The sequence below is a fragment of the Ctenocephalides felis genome, unplaced genomic scaffold (assembly GCF_003426905.1).
Source record: "Ctenocephalides felis isolate EL2017-DRISC unplaced genomic scaffold, ASM342690v1 CF-g0.4_SCAFFOLD_01886, whole genome shotgun sequence".
In the NCBI taxonomy this organism is placed as follows: domain Eukaryota; kingdom Metazoa; phylum Arthropoda; class Insecta; order Siphonaptera; family Pulicidae; genus Ctenocephalides; species Ctenocephalides felis.
This window is the reverse complement of record NW_020538040.1, coordinates 125,313,435-125,335,555: the sequence shown is the minus strand read 5'-3', so window position 1 is coordinate 125,335,555 and position 22,121 is coordinate 125,313,435. Positions and strand designations below refer to the sequence as shown.

At 30.1% G+C, this 22,121-nt stretch overlaps 1 protein-coding gene across 1 annotated transcript in view; it reads left to right on the top strand.

Moving 5' to 3' along the window:
* Window positions 1-5,231: 5,231 nt before the first annotated feature.
* The window catches only part of LOC113375859 (protein lozenge-like), a 454,691-nt gene continuing 437,801 nt past the window's right edge, over window positions 5,232-22,121 (top strand). Inside the window, exon 1 of the mRNA XM_026615808.1 lies at window positions 5,232-5,425. Coding sequence (XP_026471593.1) covers window positions 5,368-5,425 — 58 coding nt within the window. The 5' untranslated portion in view covers window positions 5,232-5,367. The remainder of the gene's footprint in view (window positions 5,426-22,121) is intronic.

Genomic DNA, 22,121 nt, shown 5'->3' with positions numbered 1-22,121 from the left:
TAGCCCTTGCCCGGCATTGCTGCACCAATAAAAAGTCAGCCCTATTAGATTAATTCTAATAACAAAAATCATCAAATATGGATGGATTAACCATTGGGTTACCATCTGAAAATACGAAGTAAGGAGAAGTTTCAGCCCAACAGCTCATAGGACGTAAGGTTCTGATTGCTGTTAAAAATATAATAAAAAAAAGCAAAAAAAATCAGTTCACATATATGATTAGATACTGTGGGGGGCGATACATGTAATCGCCTTAATTTTTACCATTTTTTGAGGACTTTTTAAACTGGGAAGGAATAACTGAATCTTTTTGAATTTTTTTATGGTTATTTATTATATATTAAAATACACAAAAACATTTTTTTTTTATTTTTTTTTTTTTAAATGGCTGCCGTAAAAATAGATCTGCCAAGACCCTCTCGGAAAACGCCATCAATCTGCGGGCGTTCTCACTTTTCGTACGGTGATCTGAATTCAAAAAAATTAGTTTGTACGTATTCATAAAACATATATCTTCTAGTTAAACCAAAAAAAATTTAAAAAAGTCACAAAATCGTAAATTGGCAGACCTCAGAAAAAAAAAGTTCGATTTTTCACCATTTTTTCACTGTTTTTTTTGGTAAAAAGGTTAATTTTTGAAATTTTTTTTGGAATGTTTGAGGTTTAACTAGAAGCTATTACTGTAAAGTAGATGTGTGCAAAATTTCATTGGAATCGGTTGAGAACTTTTTGAGTTATCACGCCCGCAGTATTCAAAAATGTCGTTTTGAGAAAAACGCGTTTAAAGTTTTGACACAGAAACAGATAAGAGTACAATAGCACTCGAGCGTCGAGTTGAGGCGTGGCACTTAAATGAGTTTTTAATGTATAAATAATGATAATTTTGTTTTGAATTTTTGCAGGCATATTTTTGAGATGTTATTGTAACGATTTATGAAAAAAAAAAAAAATCGTTTTTTTTTTCTTGTTACATGTATCGCCCCCCTTGGGGGTCTCGACTAGAATGTCTAGTCGAGACATGAAATTTATGTGATTTTTATAAGGATGTAAAGAGGCAAACAATGTGAAAAATATGGACAAAATGGTTTATATGGTCGAAATGTCACAGTGGCCTTATTTAAAAATTGGCTAGCGTTATTAACGTTTCCGCAACTGTATAACATGAAAAAAGCCATAATAACAATTTTGACAGAAGTTGAGCGATATTGTCATAATTTTATTAAAGTAATCAGTTTAAATGCATTTCGCACCCCGAAAAGTTTATTTTAAAGGTGATTTTCTCATGTTTGTCAATTTGAGGACCTGTTTATTCACATTTGTACTTATTTAAATTAAAATCAAAAAAATTATGTAAGTACTAGTGATTTCAATTAATTTTATTGCATTCAGGTTTTTGATAGAATTTTGATTAATTATTAATTTTTGTTTAACCTCGACACTAGATGGCTTTAAATACAACAATTAAATCTTGAACGAAATAAAAAACGACTTTGCTCTTTTAAATCTTGCTTAATATTTTTCTTAGAACACTTTATGTAATCCCGATTTATTAAGATTTTTATTGACATTATTTTGTTCATTACATGATTTTTGTTAAAATGTATATTTTAGGAGATATTTGCAAAAAAACGAAGAAAAACGCCAAAGATAGATGAATCTTTAGTGGCCAGTAACTTGAGAAGTATCAGTTTTTTTGAAAAACTATAAGAGATATTTTTTTCTTATAATTAGTTATTCTATCGATTTCCGACGTTATTTTGAAAAAAATGTAATTACACAATTGGGAAGGGGTGTCATCCCCCCGGGGGGTGATGGCGCAACCCGAATTGTTTTCACTTTTAAACTTGAGGGTAAGATGAACCTAATTCCAAAATTTCATTCAATTCGGAGCACAGTAAAAAAATTCAGACTTAAAACGCTCCGTTTACTGCACTAATAGTACCTAGTACTATTTCGCAAGCATTACATGGTCAAGAAAAAAACTCTTCTGACTTTCTACCTTAAGTATGCAAAAAATAATTGCTAAAACCAGACTAAAAAATCCAACGGTAAAAAAGGACTTGCATTTGCTGCAAAACCTTCTTTTTCCCTCCTGAGCCCGGCGAAAGTTGGTTACGATGTTTGACTTGTACCCTTTGGGGTTTCATCACATGTTTACAGAAAATCGTTTGTCATTTTTTCTGTACTATATGGACAAAATAAACTTGCAATAAGTTGCAAGGTTGCATTTTTTCTTAATAATTTTTAACTTCCCGTAGGGCAAGTTATAGTAATCGCAAAAAAATCGAAATCGAAAATTTTTATATATCTTTACGTTTCAGAGATTTCTGAATATTTTGGCATATCTTAGAAAAAATGGATGTATGTGTGTGTGTATGTGTGTGTGTTTGTACGTGTATGTATGTATGTGCGGATACAAATTTTCGTCGACGATTTCGGGAACACCGATCAACCGATTTGAATAATTCAAAAAACATTCGATTCGTATTGATAAGTTTTGATTTTGTTATTTGTTAATCGTTTTTGAAAAAATAATAATTTTTGGTATGGGAAGTTCCAGCAATTTGCGTTAAGGAACGATGCCATGCGCCCCACTAGTTTTATTATAGTTTGTGCTTAATTAAAATACTACCTTACCGGTAGTTAAGTAACCAAAGATGAGTGAAAACGATTGGACTGGTTATCATTGAATAAATAAATATAATTAAAAAACAATAACACCATGTCATTTTGTTCGTATTTCCTTTATAGCAAAAATTCATTCTTTTATAAGTTATTAATCAATGTAGAACACAGTAAAAAAAATTAAAATCAAAGACAGTGATTCATGATTTTAGCCCTCTAAATAATTAATCAAGAATAATAACTACTGATAAATTAATTATCTTTTTCACAAAATAACTATAGTCTGAAAGTATTTTATTATATTCTAGAAATTATAAAAATAGTAATAATGAGGAAATTGGGGATGACATTTTCGAGAAAAACGCGATTAAAGTTTTGCGGAGGAAGGAACCAGTGGAGATATTTTGTGATCAAAATCTTCTCGTACAACATTCTTGAAAAGTTAAACTTTGAAAATATAAAAAAAAACGATTTCTCAAAACAGTTAGGCTAGAAATCACCCTTAACCAATTTTAATAATAATTGATATACTCTTTGGTTGAGTAAAAATACAGTAAGAATACGATTTGAAATTACGATTGTAGTTTATGCATTATTTAGCGAGAAATTATTTTTTTAATGTTATTTCTAGAAGTAAGGCAAGTAATATTAATAAGTATAATTTTGAAATCATCTACAAACAAATATACAATATTTGATTTAATTTTTAACAGCTAGAATATTAACACGTTAACGCTATGTCGGTCATATGTGTGTGACACTTAAAAGTTTTGTAGGAGTCGTGGCAGACATATATGTCTGAGACAGTATAGAACTTTTTAGCGTCTGATACATATGGGTGACATAGCGTTAATGTTAATGTGTTAATATTTTCGCTGTTCAGAATTAAATCAGACAGTCTGACATACGCGACCATAACACGAGAAAAAAGTTTTAATATAGGATCATGTCTGTCACATATGTGTGACATAAAAAATAGTGTTTTTCCAGGAATTTTGGCAAAAAGAAAATTTTCTTTGGTACGTCAAGTTTGACATTTTTAACTATTTTAACTAACTAGTGGGGTGCATGGCATCATGCCTTAAGGCAAGTTGCTGGAACTTTCCGTACCGTAATTAAAAATTTTAATACGAAACCCAAAAAAAAAATTACACAAAATGTGTACACATTATTAAAATCTTAAAAAATATCTGATAATTTGATGTACATATATATTTTTGACCGCCAAATGACATTTTTTTAACTTATTTTCATTGAGAGTCCATAACCGCTGGACCTGCCTTTCCAAAAATTTAATCAGTTCTTCATCTTGTCAATACAAGTAAAATGTTTTTTTAAACTTCCCGTAGGGTAAGTTATTATAATGGGCCGAAAATCGAAATTGAAAATTTTTACATTTCTCGACGTTTTGAAGGTTTCTGAACATTTTGGCATACTTCAGAAAAAATGGATGTGCTGTGTGTGTGTATGTATGTATGGTCCACGTTTTCGGGCGCACGGATCAACCGATTTGAATGGTTCAAAAAACATTCGATTTCTATTGATAGGGATATGTGCTGATTAGTTTTTGGCAAAGGCAGGTCCAGCTGTTACGGAGATGCGGAGCAAAGAGTGCATAAAATAGAAATCGAGTTTTTGAGTGAACGGAGCATCCGATTTGAATGATCTAAAGAACATTCAATTAGTAATGATTGGGAGTAGTGATTATTAGTTTTTGGCAAAGGCAAGTCCAGCGGTTTCGGAGATACATAGCTAAATGTGCAAAAAATGGCAGTTTTTAAGAGAACTAAGCGTCCGATTTGAATGATTCAAAGAACTTTCAGCTTGTTTTAACAAAATAATTGACGTGGAAAAAAAATTTGTATGATTTTTTTTTTAGTTTTTAGTTGATTTGTATATCGAAAATAATTCAGATTTTATTTTTAATTCTGACTATAGTTTTAATATACTTTAAACAAATAATTTCAACTTTGCAGTTCAGTTTATATAATTCTTACGAATATTAGACAATGTTACAATATTTATAATAATCTATTTGAAAACATTCAGTATTCTTCGAACATTTTGTTACGGTACGGGAAGTTCCAGCAATTTGCCTTAAGGCACGATGCCATACACCCCACTAGTTAATTATTAATCGTAATCGTAAATCTTAAAAGATGTTTTTGGCACCTTTTGGCCCGTATCTTTGGAACGGCTAGACCTGCCTTTGCCAAAAACTAATCAGGATGTCTCCTTATCAATACGAATCGAATGTTTTTTGAATTATTCAAATCGGTTGATCGGTGATCCCAAAATCGTCGACGAAAATTTGTATCTGCACACACACACGCACACACACACACATATACATCCATTTTTCTAAAGTATGCCAAAATATTCAGAAACCTTTGAAACGTAAAGATTTTCATTTTCGATGTTTTTGCGATTACTATAACTTACCCTACGGGAAGTTAATAAGTTACCATGGCCTATGTGATTTTTTTCTGATATTGATGTGTTAAAGAATAAACTTAAATGATAATATACTTAAATAATAAAGCATAAACTTATTTTTCAGTTCGAACTGGAAGTCCTTATTTGTTATGCTCCGCGTTACCCACGCATTGGCGCAGCAACAAAACGCTCCCGGGCGCCTTCAAAGTGATCGCCCTCGGACCAGTCAACGACGGGACTGTCGTCACCGTCCGGGCGGGAAACGATGAAAACTGCTGCGCGGAGCTGCGGAACGCCTCCGCTGTAATGAAGAATAAAGTTGCCAAATTTAATGATCTCAGATTTGTCGGACGCAGCGGTAGAGGTTTGTGAAACAAAATTGTTGTTTTTAACCTGTAGTATATAAGACTTGTATGTCGCACTACAAGCCCATAATATGTGTGTTCATACCCATGTTTGTTGCTCAAAATCGAAATATGTGGTTCCAGTAGAAGTGGCTTTTACTGGCATTACCTGAATGAATTAAAAATGAAGATTATTAGACATCAGCAATCTTTCAAGTCTATATGATGAAGCGCGGTTATACTGTACTTGACCCACACGCTTTCTAGATTATAGCCACAATCGCGTCAGATATTTCGGTGATATTAGTTGGGCATGGGAATTTATAACAACTTTTTCAAATAACTTTAAATACTGTAAATTTATAAGTGCTTATTGAATTGCGCGACGATTTTTTTTCAATTTTTAAATTTTCCAATTTTTTGGATTTTTGAAAATAAACGATTTTTTTGAATTCTTTTATGAAAACTTTGGTATTTCGGAAAATTTCGCAATATTCTGAAATTTATGAAAAAAAATCGATTTTTTTATAAAATTGATTTAAAAAAAATCAAAACGTGGAACTTCGAAAATTTGATTTTTGTTTGAAATTTTTAGTTTTTTTTTTTTTGAAAATTTAATTTGTTTTTTTTTTCAATTTGAAAATTAAAATTAAAAATTTATTTTGAAAAAGCATTTCTTCACACCATTTCTTGAATCATTTTAATCGTATAATCCGATCTGTCAAAAACTACTTGATTATTTTTTATACTGGTTGCGCTCTGTACCTCCAAAACGGCTAGGCGTTCTTTTACTAAAATTAACCTGTACGTCTCACGACCAGTACGAATCGAATTGTGAGATATGAAAACAAAATTCGTACTTATCGTTAAATTTCCTATAAAATGTATGATAACAAATGTCGTTTTTTGTTTTTTTTTCTGAATCTTTGAAATCGCTCGAATTATTCAAATCGGCCGCTCCGTTCTCTGCTCAAATACTAAATTCTTGGTACTTTTTGCTCTGTATCTTCTAAATGGCTAGACTTGCCTTTGCCAAAAAATCATCATCATAATCATCAAGCCTCCCTATCATACTAATCGACTGTTTTTTAACTTCTCGTAGGGTAAGTTATTGTAATCGTCCAAAAATCGAAATTGAAAATTTTTACATTTTTCCACGTTTTGAAGGTTTCTGAAAATTTTGGCATACCTCAGAAAAAATGGAAGTGTGTGTGTATGTGTATGTGTATGTACATATGGATACAATATTTCGTCCAGGTTTTCGGGCGCATGAATCAAACAAATTGAATGGTTCAAAAAACCTTCGATTTCTATTGATAGGGAGATGTACTGATTAGTTTTTGGCAGAGGCAGGTCCAGCCATTTCGGAGATACGGAACAAAGAGTGCAGAAAATAGAAATCGAGTTTTTGAGAGATCAAAGCGTCCGATTTGGATGATCCAATAAACATTCAATTCGTAATGACGAAGAAAAGTGATTAGTTTATATAGTCAGGTCCAGCAGTTTCGGAGATACAGAGCTAAATGTGCAAAAAATTGCAGTTTTTGAGTGGACTAAGCGTCTGATTTGAATGATTCAAAAAACTTTCTGCTTGTTATAACAAAATAATTGCTTTTGAAAAAAAAATGTTACATTTTTTTTTCAATTTTTTTTTTCAAAAAAAAATTTTTTTTTTGTATATCGAGCATAATTCAGATTTTAATTGTAATTCTGACTTAAGTTCTAATATACTTTAAACCAATATTTTCAGATTCACAATTCAGTTTATATAATTCTTATAAATATTAGACAACATTACAGTATTTACAATAATCTATTCGAAAATCTATTTAATATTCCTCGATTATTTCGTTACGGTACGGGAAGTTCCAGCTATTTGCCTTAAGGCATAATGCCATATACACATCGGCCGATCCTTCATATCGGCCGATCTGTGTTCCCGAAATCGTCGACGAAATTATATATCTAGAATATATGTCCAGACACCTTTGAAATATAAAATATGCAAAGAACTTCATTTTCGATTTTTTATGATTACTATAACTCACCCTGTGGGATGTAAAAAGTAAGATTCTGTCTTATTACTATTTTATAAATAAATACTTTTTTAATAAATTTTAATATTTTCTATATTTTTGAATTCGACATCCCTTTATTATAATAAATTTAGTAAACGCAATAAATAATAGAACACATTACAAATTAATAAAGTGGTCTGCCCAATGTCATGGTCTGATTATGAGATAAACTTCAGCTTTGTTTCAGACAAATTTAGACTATTTTGTATTTCGATTACCTTTCACACATCAGCTTAGACATGACTATTGAAGTTTGGAAAGTGGTATATATTTACAAGATAAAAATATGAACTATTGAAATGAGGATTAAATTCGCGGCTTTGTAGTACCGCTGAATATATAATTTTTGTATGTTATACACCTTATTGCTTTGTTCGCATTATTTAATACTATTAAATTTATTTAGATCTCTTATATATTTGTTATTCATAATTTATAATGTCATCATATAAATAAAGCCATGGATTTATAATTAGATTCGCGGTTTACGGTGGATTGTTTTGACATTTTGATAATAGAAAATGCAAATACTAATATATCACGTTTACCTATTTTAAAACCACATGACCATACATTATTGTCGCAGTATAACATACAACTTTGATTGTGTTATTCGAGTAATTAGTTTTTTTTTAGTTTTACTCGATATGATATAATGAAATTTAAGAACCATGTAACATTTGAAAAACCAACTGATAAAATTACGGTTTATGATACTACGTTAAGTAAAGCTGTTTGTATTGCTATATTTCTATAATGAAAAAAGTAAGTTTTTGCAGATATGTACATACATATATGCAAAAATTACAATATACAAAAATATTTGCATATTGTAATTGGTTACTAATTTAGAGTAGTTGATTCACTCTTTTAAAATATAACTGTATTATGAGGGCGGATTATATTTTTTCTTCGAAATAATTTGGCAATATTAACTCATGTATTATAGACATAGGCATTTATGATACATATTATGTATATTCCGGGAGCCAAAATATTCAGGAATTTTGAAACGTAAAGATATACAAAAATTTTCATTTTCGATTTTTTTGCGATTACTATAACTTACCCTACAAAAAGTTAGTAAAAAAGAGATTTTTTTACATAAATGTTTAAAATGCGTGTTATCTATTTTTGCCATAATGTGTTCTTACATTAATGAACAAAATGAAGACTTTATGAAAAAAAATATTTATTTGTTTGCAAATTACCTAATTTAAAAAAAATCTATTTTTGTATATCATTACGTTTCAAAATCTCCTGAATATTTTGGCATAACTTGGAAAAAGAGAATGTATGTGTATCTAGTATTCAGTGTTTTGTATGGATACAATTTGCGTCTACGATTTAAAATGATTATTTAAAAAAACATTTAATTTTCATTCATGGCGAGATGTGCTGATTAATTTTCGGCAAAGACGGGTCTACCTGCTTCGGATAGATAAAGCAATAATGCAAAACATATCAGTTTTTAAGAGAACGGAGCATCCGATTCGAATGATTCCAACAACATTTTACTTTTATTGATGAATTAAGATTTTTTTTATGATTACATTTTTGTGAAGGCAGGTCTAGCGGTTTCGAAGTTGCAGAGAAAAATGAACAAAATTGACATTTTGTGGTCTGAAATAATAATTAAAAATCATAATTATTGATTCATATACATGTAGAAATATTGATACACGGATGGATGAGAGATAGGCAGGTAATCAGGTAGAAAGGTGAACAAGTTGATAGGTCGACAGGTTGATAAGTAGGCAAATAATAAGACATCCGGACAGGTAGAAAAGTAGACAAGTGGACAACTTAGATAGGTAGTTGCTTGTAGGTAAACTAGTAAACAGTTAGACTGGTAGATAATATACAATCAAATATTTGTTCATTAAACTGAGAGCGTGGGCTAGCACCAACTAGTCCCAGGTTCGCTGGTTCGATTCCCGCTACCGCCAAGCCTGACATCAGGCAACTTTGATGTCATATTTCCACTTGAGGTTATAGATTTCAAATAGAGCCTCAAGTGAAAATCGCCTCTCGTGGGTATAGTTGCATATATAATAAAATGTCAGCAAATTCTTCGAGTATAGATAATAAATTAGTCATAACTGGACTCCATTCCATCCATCCATTTAAGATTCATATAAAAACAAAAGTCAAAATCAATTACTGAATGCCCTAAGTGTGACAGGTTGTAATTAAAATAAAAACAATAAAAAAATTAAATTGATTATTTACGCATATCGGGAAGTTCAAGCAACTTGTCTTATGTTAGGGCCTAGAATTTTATTTATGATGCAGTTTATGATATTTCCCGAAATAGCAAAAAATAATTGTTAAAAGAAATTGTTTAATAAATATTGAAATATTATAAACACAAAATTTACAAGTTTTGAGAAAAATAAACTGTTGTCGTCGGAAATACTATTTTATGATAAATTTCAAGAGGAAGTGTTTTCATTAGTCGATTTTATTTTTATCTGTCAAATACCAGAAAATTTTCATATTTTTTTTTTTAAATGAATAGAAAGTAATCTTTGGCAATAATGTCCAGTGATTGTGGCGGTTGCGGCGTCGTTACCGTAATGTGTTTAGTCAAAAACCGAAATGTTGAAAAATGTTTGTAACTGATTTGTGAAGAGCGAATATTTCGCTTTGGTTCGTCCGACTCATCACACTCATCATTTTTTTCGACAGCACTCCTAAGAGCCGTCGCGAATAATGAATTGTAAATCAATCAAGGGCACTTTTTTACGATTCCGGCCGCTACTTTGTGAGAGTGAGCGCACTCGACGCAACGTTCTGCCGCTCTGAAATTTACACCTGGACGAGCGCGCTCGAAGATTTATTAAATATTAAATAAGCGTGTAATAGGTGCCTTCACGCCGCTCCGTGCCGCGAAAAGTTCGCGGATTCATTTCTGGTTAATACTAGCGCTTATGATGCAATTATTCGGTCGCAAATAAACAATGCAGACCCCCGCATAACGAGCACTTCTCATAGTGAGCAATTCAAATAATGAGCATAGAGAATTGTTAAAAAAATTATCTCATAACAAACAAAACTAATTGAAAACGAGACGTTTTGCTTAAGGACCTTGTCTTCGCACTGCTAATAGCCTTCTTCTTAAGTTTAAGTCCTACATAGAACAAAGAAAACACCCAAATTATCCGAATACCAGCTTTTTACCGCATAACTATAGTGTTTTATTTTACCAACATATAAATTAAATTAAATATTGTTAAAATATTTATAATTATTAATTATATAATCTGTTAGATATTTTATTATTTTGTGTTATCATGAATATTTGTTGAATACTAGAACTAAATGCACAATTTTTATACTTATATGAAGGTATCAAAATTGTTATACAAGTTTTAATTATTTTTTTCAATCAAGATTTAATATAATATTGTTATAAAAAATACTTTCTTGGTAATTTGGTTAGTTGCTTCGACATCTACTAAAATAATAAATATATATTTTAATTTTTTTATATATATACATTATGCAAATTTGTTTTATATTGTATAATGTTTATATTTATTGATTTTTATATTTTTCTATTACATATATAAAAAAACAATAAGTTATTGAATATATCCAATCGTTATTAATTTCTCTTAGTATTATAGTAATATACATATATAATAGTCTTAATAAATACGTTTCAAAACATTTTTCAAGTCCGGATACAACTTTTCGTTTACGATTTTAAGGGCACGGATCAACTGATTTGAATGATTAAATAAACATTCGATTCCTATTGATGACGAAACGGTGTGAAGAAATTATTTATTTTTCGGGAATGCAGGTCGAGCAGTTTCTAAGATACAGAGAAAAAAGTTTCAATTTCAGCAGTAATTTTCAAACTAATTTTGAGGGAACTGCAAATATGTTTGCAGATTATCTGAGCTAGGGGGAGTAAATGTGTTGAATAGATTTATATTTAATTTTTTGCAGTTTTTATAAATGTATATACACAGGTATAATAGAACTTTATTATTAAGACAATCATGCTCAATACTTGCACAATATGCTACTTTACACTGGTCCCTGCACTTGAAACATGATAGAAACATGTCATCTTTATTCCGCATAATACGCTTTCTCCGTAGGGGTTCATAAAAATTGTATTAAGAGGGTCATAGCTAGATATATATATATATATATATATATATATATATATATATATATCATTTATGACTACATACGCTTGCATGCATGCTAGTCTTGCCGGTGGCACGTGCATTTGTGTAACTGCAAAATAATACAGCAGGTCCTGTATGGCTCCTGTGTCCAGTGTATTGGTGTTAGACTAAAACATTGTGGTTTAGGAAGGAGCTTAGCAATTAATCCCATTTCATAATGAGCTCGAATATAACAATCCCTTCGCTGATGCTCGTCAGATGTAAACGAGTTCGTTCCTATAATTAGGATGTTGATGGCACTAATGATTTGATCAACACGCATTTTGTTCTAGAAATGTTTAAAATCTCGTCTCAATGAATGAGTTTATTGAGAATAGTAAATAAATCAGCGTTAATTTTAATCTGTATATATAAAATATGTAGAAGTTCTGGATTTGTGTTTAATTCGTGATTAATTTTCAAATGAAAATCCAAGCCACTACACTCGCAGAAAACCTGAAGTTAGAACATATTCAGTTCCGAAACGTAAATACCTTAAAAAACAACTACCTATCAAAAAATGTTTTTGATTTTGTTATATGAAATACAAAGACAGGATATAAACAGTCTATAATATATAAACATATACTCTCCTATCTGTATATAATACATATATATACGGACTGAGAATCAGCCAACAGCTAGTTTTCATACTCATAAGTGGTAAGGGTTCGCCCACGTCTTAAGATTTTTATTTCATTTTTTTGACCAATTACTTTTCTCTTAATTTTTTAAAATTTGTACTTAAAAGATACATATAATCCTAAATTTTCATCTTTCTTTCACAAACTCTTATTATGTAACTTTAGTAATTGAGTAATTCTGTCAATATTGTTCAGGGATTTTCTTAAATGTATTAATTTCAGCTCGAAGTTGTTTCCATGTTTCTTGATAGTAATTCTTACGATCTCGTTCCATGACTTTGTAATCTTCACCATATTTGTCAATAAGGTATGTAATCCATTGTACTTGTCCTTTCGGTAATCTAAAATTTCTTCCTCTTGGTGCATTTGCTTCTTCCTCTAATTTTTAGCGACATGAGATTTGGATGGTATATTTGAAGTTGGATCCACATCAGATACCCCAAAACCTCCATAAATTGTGGATTTCAACTCTTCAATCATTTCACTTTTTCGATTAGGAATTTTTAATACGTCATCAAGAAATGGGCCTATGCTATGATCCTACATAGCATAGGTCCATTTCTTCAGGATTTTTTCTAGCCGATTTGGCTTCATCCCAGCTTTCTTTTATTTCATTACATTTAATATTTCCTTCACTAGTCATTTTTTAAATAGCATTTTTATGGTTACATTTGTACGGAATCGCTTCTTGCGCCAATAAACATTCATTGACTGAAATTTGAATTTGACGTAATTTTAATTCAGTTTTTTTGAGTTTATGAAAGAGCATAAACCTTACTTTAGAACACAAATTATTTTTATTAAGAGTTGTTCATCCCTAACACTTTTTTGTCTTTGGGCCAATTTTCTTTATTTACATTTTTTTTGGAATTGAAAAATACATACAACCATCATACAACTAAATTTAATACATACATCTAAATTTTTACTCTCTTACCACAAATCCCAATTTCAGTACCGTACAATAATGCTTGGAACCAAATTTGTAAATTTTTTCAGAGTTTTTGAAATTTCACTCGATTATCTGCTCCATAAAATACCATATACTTCTACATTTAGAATCCCTTAGTTATTTTTTACAAAGAAAATCGACTTGAGTAAATCGATACGAAACCATAAACTGAACGTTATTTTTGATTCTTTTTTTTATTAATCTTTGCCATTGATATTTTAAGTAATAACAATCTCTAAATCTCTAGTATTTCGGACTTCTATCATTCAATGTTAATTTGTTCGCATAGTCTTGTTGTGGTTTCACGTTAAATAATTCACTACGGGTTTTGGGCCCTAACATTATACTGAATTAATTTATAATAAGTTTTGTTATTTTTATGTTAAGTTCGACAGTTTTTTTATATAATCTAACATTATACTGAATTAATTAATAATAAGTTTTGTTATTTTTATGTTAAGTTCGACAGTTTTTTTATATAATCTCGATAAGGGGGCGTCCATTAATCACGTGAGCTGGTGTTTAAGGATTTTTGGACCCCCCTCCTCTCGGTGATACGTGGTGATACTCAAAATTACTCCCCCCTCCCCCACCAAACATCACGTGTATTTTTAGTTACGTGAAAAAACAAAATTTTTTGATTCTTTTCTTGAAAATGTTTGAATTTAAAAAAAAAATAGTTAAAAAATAAATACACGTGATATCTTACCATATTCCTCCTCCCCAACGTGATATTTCGTGATTTTTTGTCTAAACCCCCTCCCCCTAAAAACCTCACGTGATTAATGGACGCCCCCTATGGGATAAAAAGAACCAACTGAACTTTTACCCTGTATAAACAATAAAAAAATAATTCACGTAAGGCTCACACGCGATTGAAGTAAAACTTTGTTGCTATTGCACGAGATGGCATTTAAGTTAAAAAGAAATACACCATATAACAATTTAGAATAGTGTTCATCAGTAATATGATAACACTAGTAATGCACACATTTTTTAATGTCAACCATTATACATATTTATATAATAATAAATTATAAATTTATAATAGCATTAACATATTTATAATATTAAAAAAAAAATAATGCAATTAAAGTCATACTTCAAATACGACATGATCGGTTTGTCATTGGAATTAGCATCTAGGACTTGAACTTAGAGAAATAAAGTAATTGCTGATTAATAAATTCTATAATATTTGTTCACACAGTGGACAGCTGTAATATAACAATCTTGAATAATTTCATTAACACTAGCAATGAATAAACTACATATATGTATATAAATGATATACAACTACACAAACTATTGTTGTGCTTGATCTCTTGTTTAGAGTAATGAATCTGAATAACAATTTATTCTTTATTATTTATAAAAATATGCAACTTTGTAATATTTCATAGCCATTATAAACGAAAAACATGTAGACTTCCTCTAAACTTCCAAAAGTTTCTGATTGTGAGATATAATTCTGAAAAAGATATATCTTTGGCATGTTAAAATAAAGCTGTACAGCTTTAATATTTTTTAATATCTATAAAAATGCAGAGAATTATTATGTTAAACCACGCCTAAATAAACATTGTTTTCACAATTTCACTTGTCATGTAATTGTGTTTGAAGTACTTCATGTAATTAAAATTAACATACAATCATTGATTGCTTAATTTTTTTTTTGCTGGCGATACAGTTTCATTCTTTGAACAGTTGTAGTATCTGTCTTGCATATAAAAATAATTTCCATTTTAATAACCTCAAAAATATATAGTAACCTAACCACAAATAATACAAATTACTTCAATAAACTTGCGTTTCTTACACGGCACAGATTTTTCATTTGCTATATTATTATATTTGCACAAAAATTATTTATGGGGGATAGGATGAAATATTCTTCCTAGCCAGACTTTTTTTTATTAACTCAGGATTTGTACTAATATTTAACCTCAAAATGTAATGATATGAACACCGAAAAATGAACAATATGCTTCTCGTTTTCAGTAGCCTCGCACAAATACGACCAATCACAATCGACCCGTATAGAAATGACATCATCGAGAGCGAATGACGAATCATTGGCACCTTACCTTGCCGTAACTCACTTCCGTTGCATTTGTACAATTTTTTGAGAAACAGCAAAAAACACCTTTCTACAATGACGAATTAGCTGGGAGGTTTATTGAACAAAGTCCGATACTTGTTTGTTTATGTTATTTGTTGTGATATAATTGGTTTGGTTTTCACAATATAATTAATCAAAGTCATATTGCACCTTTGTACCTTTGTACCCAGGCTCTATAAAAAAGATTGCAGATGTGTTCGTTGAAGTCAGCTTGCTTAGCAAATGTGACACGTGAAATCAGTTTAAAGTTAAATTTATCAAATGAATTGTTTTTGCCCACTTGAATTGTTGGTTAACCATATTGCTAACCCTTTCTGGGTTAAAAATGGAAATAGCATTCCGAACTACCCAATATTATATCATATCAGTTGATCCCATTCCACGATATGACTCTGTTTCCATGACATGGCCCATGACCGTTCCAGTGGCTCGTGCGTTTGATCGGCATCCATTAATTTTAAAACAGTATCGCGTAATATCTGTTAACAGGTCTGTCGCACAGTCGGGGTCCTTTTGTAATCACAACGATACCTGATTTTCATGCTGGTGTCAGATTCATATCATGTACATACATGAATTTTGATAAATTGTCATATTTCATAATATATTTCAGACTTCGTAGTATACTGGATACTAGAGTTATAGGTTTTACTAATAAGGTCATTTTTCTAACATCTCGAATTATAAGTTTTTATTTTGTTTTATCAATGAAATCTCGATACAATTAACTTCCCGAAGAAGAAGTTTATGTTTTCATAAAAAAATCCGATTCGCTAATTTCATGTTTTCCCAGCGTTTCAAGCCATTCTGAATCAAATGAGATTAAATTTGGAAAAAGTATGTGTGTGTATGTGTATGTGTATGTGTATGTCAACAAATTTTTTGCCGTAAATCGACGTTTTCTCAACAACGCCTGAACCGATTTAAAAGCCATTTGATGTATCTCAATGAGGACTATCGTTTGTCAGTTATGTGCGGTGATCTGCCAAGCCGTTTCTTTGTAATTTGGAAAAAAGTGTTAAACTTTTCGTTCACGTTTAAGCTTATACTACTGAATCGATTTTAAAAAATCAAACTGTTCGAAAGATATTAGTTGGGAATGATACTGATTAGTTATAGGTGAAAATCTACCGAGCCGTTTTCTTGTAATTAACTGCTCAAAAAAAAATCTAAGCCGATTTTTATGGAACTTTTTTGGCGATATATATCATGGCCTTATAGAACTTACTGAAATATTACGGCCTTACGACAAGTAGTTTAAATTCAAAAATTTATCAAAGTTTCAGAAAACGAGTAATCTTTTTGACGTTTGTTAAAATTAAAATTATACGACTTACTTGGTATAACAATAGAGAACTTGGTCTACTAAACCATATACATACATACTAAAACTAAACCATTAAAGTCCTACGGAAACTGGTTCAATTATGAAAATGGTTGATTTTTGAAAATTTGCTTTTAGAAAATACTCCGAGTTAACGTGTTCGTTAGTTTTCAATCATGTGGAATAATTCCACTCGAAATACTTTTAATCACTCACAAATTAATTTATTTTTTTATTGATTAAGTCGATTATTTACACATATCGGGAAGTTCGTGTAACTTGCCTCAAGGCAAAGTACCAATACCAACTAGTTATTTATTTATGAGAAGGTATAAGATTTACTTTTATTGCTATATTTAAAATAATTTACTGAAACTGAAGTTAATTGTTACTAATCTTTAGCGACTGGTGTACATCGTATGTGAGTATGAAAGGAATTTGCAATCAAGCGAAGAATATTTACAAATTAATTAAGTTATAAATTATAGTTTTATAAGACTTCAAAGAGATAAGCTTAAGACCAATTGATATAAATATAACTATTGCAAAAGTTTATTAGGGGAGACTGGGTACGATTGTGCCAGGGTACAGTGGTGACAGTTGTCATAACAGCTAATAATCTATAGTGATTTTGAGATAGGGTCCAAAGAGAGAATAATAAAGTATGTTTAGACGGTTGTGAAACTCGTCCTTTTTTATATGATTTCATTTTATGACTAAAAATTCATCGTATTTCAGTATTTCCACGTAGACAAATGTTCAAATTATCATTTAATTGAATTTTCTCTCAGCTAACTGGCAATTTACTAAAACTATTATTTATAAAAAAGTGGCACACCCGTATCTAGTTTCACATAAGAACAAATTTACAAACTATAAATTTACAAGTTTATAAATAAGTGCTTAATAATTAAATTATAGTCTTATAACAGTTTTATAAGATACACTTGTAATTATGCTTCATTGATTATGTTTCTCACATTGAAATTTTGTATTTAACTATTTTGGTTTTATTTATAAAAATACTACACATAGAATTAATGAAATAAATTTTATTTTCAGTAGTGCAATGCTGAAAATTGCATTATCAATATTAATACGTATTGGAATTATTTTACATTATGTGCCATAATCTCTCCACCGTATATTCCACTAATCTTGAGAGTCAGCGATTACTCCTTATTTGCTGCTCTGTAACTCTAACATAATATGTCATTTATTTTATATAATATTATATTATGTGCCAATATCTGGGTATTTAACACGTTTCATTTCCGCATTAATTTTTTTTACGTTTTTTGTTCAATAATATTCATTTTGCGATAGTAATGAGTAGAATTCAATCGCTTTGTGTTGTTGAGCTACCAGTAATCTATTATAATATAACCTGCGTATATAACAACAGAATATAATTTTCTTGTTTACATGACTTCCATATGTTCGAATAGTTTTTTAAATATTCATTACCGATTAGTTCACTCAATTCAGCTAATATTAACATAATTACATTTAAAATATTAAAGTAAAAAATTTGAGTGCATATTTAGAATATGAATAATATTTTAGAAACTCATATTGATATATTTAATATTCATCGATCTAATTGATTTAAATATTACTATACTCTTAGTTGTCGTTTTTGTATCGTTTTTCGAAGATATTATTTATTTGCAACGTTTCAGAACTTACGTTAAGATTTATTGTCAGACTTTCCCTTAAAAACTATATATGTTGATATAATAATGAATAATATATTAACTAATATATAATTATATATTATATTAACAACTATGGAAATTGATAATTATTTACCTGCCAGTCCGATATATAAATACAAGTACAAATTTCTATGCTATCTCTATAGGTATGCCGACCTACTGGCCTTCTGACCCCACTTTCCGAGAAGTTGTTTGTCTCTACAGTTATTAATGTTTGCTATCTTGCAAGAGTTCATTTGGCAAAAACGAATTGGAAACTCAACTTAAACATGATACACATACTTAGGTCTCAAAATATACAGTCTCAAAAATAGATTAAATTGATACTGCTTCAACAGTTTTAATAAAATGTCGCTTGATGCAGTTTTATTTGCTATTTCTACGATAGCCAACTTTTAGGCTACAAATAGTAAGAATTGATGTCTCTTGAGCTTTACCTAAAACTCGTAAAGCAGCATAAAATTATTTTTTCTAGAAATGGTTGCCAAAGAAATTCACCAAAATTGGATTTTGATTCAATATCTCAAAAGAATCTAATAAAGATTCAAAAAGAAGACATCATTCATTTTACTCTATAATTGTATCAAACTATTAAAAAACTTGCAACAAAATATCAAGTAGTAAAAATAATTAATAGAAGTGGGAAAGATTTTAATATGGTATTCTCCTACCTATTCGTCAATCTTCTACCATTTCCATCAAAATTCTTCGTAATACTTTTACTCCGACATGTATGAAAAATTACAGATATAATTTTGCAGCCTAGTTCTGCCGCCAGCCCTTGACAATTCAGCAGTGCTACTAAATTGTGATCGTCATAAATAATACCTTTTAATTAAAGTAATTTTGTAATTTGGTATTCTTAAAAGGCCCTGATAGAGTTGGCATAAATTGCCAAATGTGTATTCTAAACATTCAGTGCCTTATTTTAGAAATACATAGTTCAAGGTTGGATTAAATTGACATTTTGTTTGATCGAAGCAGGAGTCCTCCTGGTTCAGAGCCTTTGCGGTATACTAGCGATTTTATAACATTTGAAAACTTAACAATAGTCATATTTGCTGATGATATTTGAGCTTTCTATGCTCAAGAGAACTTCAAAACCACCTAACAATCATTGAGAGGTAAACCAAAAGACCAATTACAGGTGTTGGTGTTGTTTACACTTTTTGAATTAACATGCCCAGCAGTTCACTTTTATGGTGAGACGATTACCATAAAAATTTCCGTACTTGGATATGCATTTAGAAAGAAAACTAACCTGGTCAACCTGGTTAAAAAATTATGTTAGTAAAAAATAAAGCTGCAGAGCCTTTAATGACAATAGAAAACTAGTGGTGTGTATGGCATCGCGCCTGAAGGCAAATTGCTGAAACTTTCCTTACCGTAACGAAATGTTCGAGGAATATGAAATCTTTTCAAATAGATTATTATAAATAAATACTGTAACATTGTTTAATATTTATAAGAATTATATAAACTGAATTGCAAAGTTGAAAATTTTTGTTTGAAGTATATTAGAACGTAAGTCAGAATTACAATTAAAATCTGAATTATTTTCGATATAGAAAAAAACTATTTTTGAAAAAAAAATTGAAACAATTTTTTTTTCCGAAAGCAATTATTTTGTTAAAACAAGTAGGAAGTTTTTTGAATCATTCAAATCCGACGCTTAGTTCTCTTAAAACTGCCATTTTTTGCACATTTAGCTTTTTATCTACGAAACCGCTGAACCTGCCTTTGCCAAAAACTAATCAGCATATCTCCCTATCAATAGGAATCGAATATTTTTTGAACGATTCAAATCGGCTGATCGGTGCGCCCGAAAATGTGGACTAAAAATTGTATCGTATCCATACATACATACATACACACATCATTCATGTTCGAATTATATTGTTGCATGCCAGCAAATAGAGTGTGATTATAAAAAATCTGTGGAAAAATGTACAGCTCTGCCATAGATTTGTATGGTACCTTGTTCACAAAATAAGATAAGACCCTTAATTAAAAATAAGTGTTTTCGGTGTTAAATTTAAGCTTTTTCATTCAAATTTCATTAAAAAATCTTAAATAACATTCAGTGAAAACCATCCAGTGATTAAAACTGCGAATTACTATGATGATATAGTGGTTTGTGGTAGGACTTAGGAAGGCGCAAATTTAGGGTAGTATGTGTTTTAATAACAAATTATAAAAAAATAAAATAAAACATTTTTTTCCAAAAATAAAACTTAAATCTTAGAATTTCAATTCTTACCACTTAAGGGCATGAAAAATAAATATTGTCGGATTCTCAGCCATACTGTACTTGTTTATAAAGTTTCATAAAATTTGTTCAAACCTTCCAAATACTTGATTTGAAACAATTTTCAAACAATAAAATAGAACAAATGTACGTGAACGATGACTATTCTATTCCAAGCTATTTTATGGAAAGATTGCGCTGCTACTGTTCACCTTCCACCGTTCGAATGATGTATTATGAACGATGGAGATGAGTCTGGCGCGCGTAATGCACAAAGACGTTCGTAAAAGCCGTAAAATCGTACTTGTAACTAAATACAAACCTGGTATTGAATGCATTCTTGTTCGTTGGTGCGATGCATCTGGATGCATCCCAGTCGATGGTTTGTAGATTAGTTAAATCAGTGGTCGGATACCTATACAGCGCGTGCCATACTGGACACATGACTTAAAAATAAACGAAAAGTTGCACAATCTGCAATTTGACCTTAGATGTAGGGATCACGGCTATACCAACATCCGGACCACTTGGCCACTTGGCTAATTTGCGACAGAAATAGTTTGATGTGGCAAGCACGTTATGCCAAACTATATCTTGATCAACCCATAGCTGTAATTGGAACTCTATTCATTTTGGTAAATATTTTTGTGATTTTTTTTAAGAATTGCCCAACTTTTTCTTTTTTCCCACATCTCTATATAATATACCATATATATATATATATATACATATATATATATATATATATATATATATTTATATATATACATAAATATAATGCTATAAATTATTTAATGTACAACTATAATATCCAAGGGTAGATAACTTATGTATTAACCATCTTCATTTAACATTCATTTTATATAACGAAATATATGTTTCTTGAACTTGATCTTGAACACACTTTGCATTTAGTACACTAAACGCTCAGTTCTTGATGGTCCTACTACAATACAAATAATGTATTTAAATATTGTTCAATTCAATAATGAATTTTAGGAATAATATCGATTACAGTTGCTGACAATAATTCATATTGCGCCGCAAAAAAAAATTTACTGAACTGTGTGGACTTTAAGAATGTCAATATTAATATCTTGTAAACTACTATTAAATTGTAAAAAATATAATGTAAATTGTGAATAATATTGATTTTTTATATTATTTATTAAAACATTAAAATTAAAACAAATCTATTAAGATTTTATCAACATTATTTATTAATTTTCATTTTTCAACATCCCGAAGAAAAAGTTGTGAATTGTTTTCACCAGAAAATCCGAGTTGCTCATGTTTTGTTTTCTCAATGTTTCAAGTCTTAATTTAGAAAGTCAAAATTTGACATTTCGTCGATGTTTTCTCAAGAACGGCTGCACCGATTTTCTCGATGAAACTCGATAAGGACTAGTGTTGATTAGTTTTTTCAGATGATTGGCCTATCAG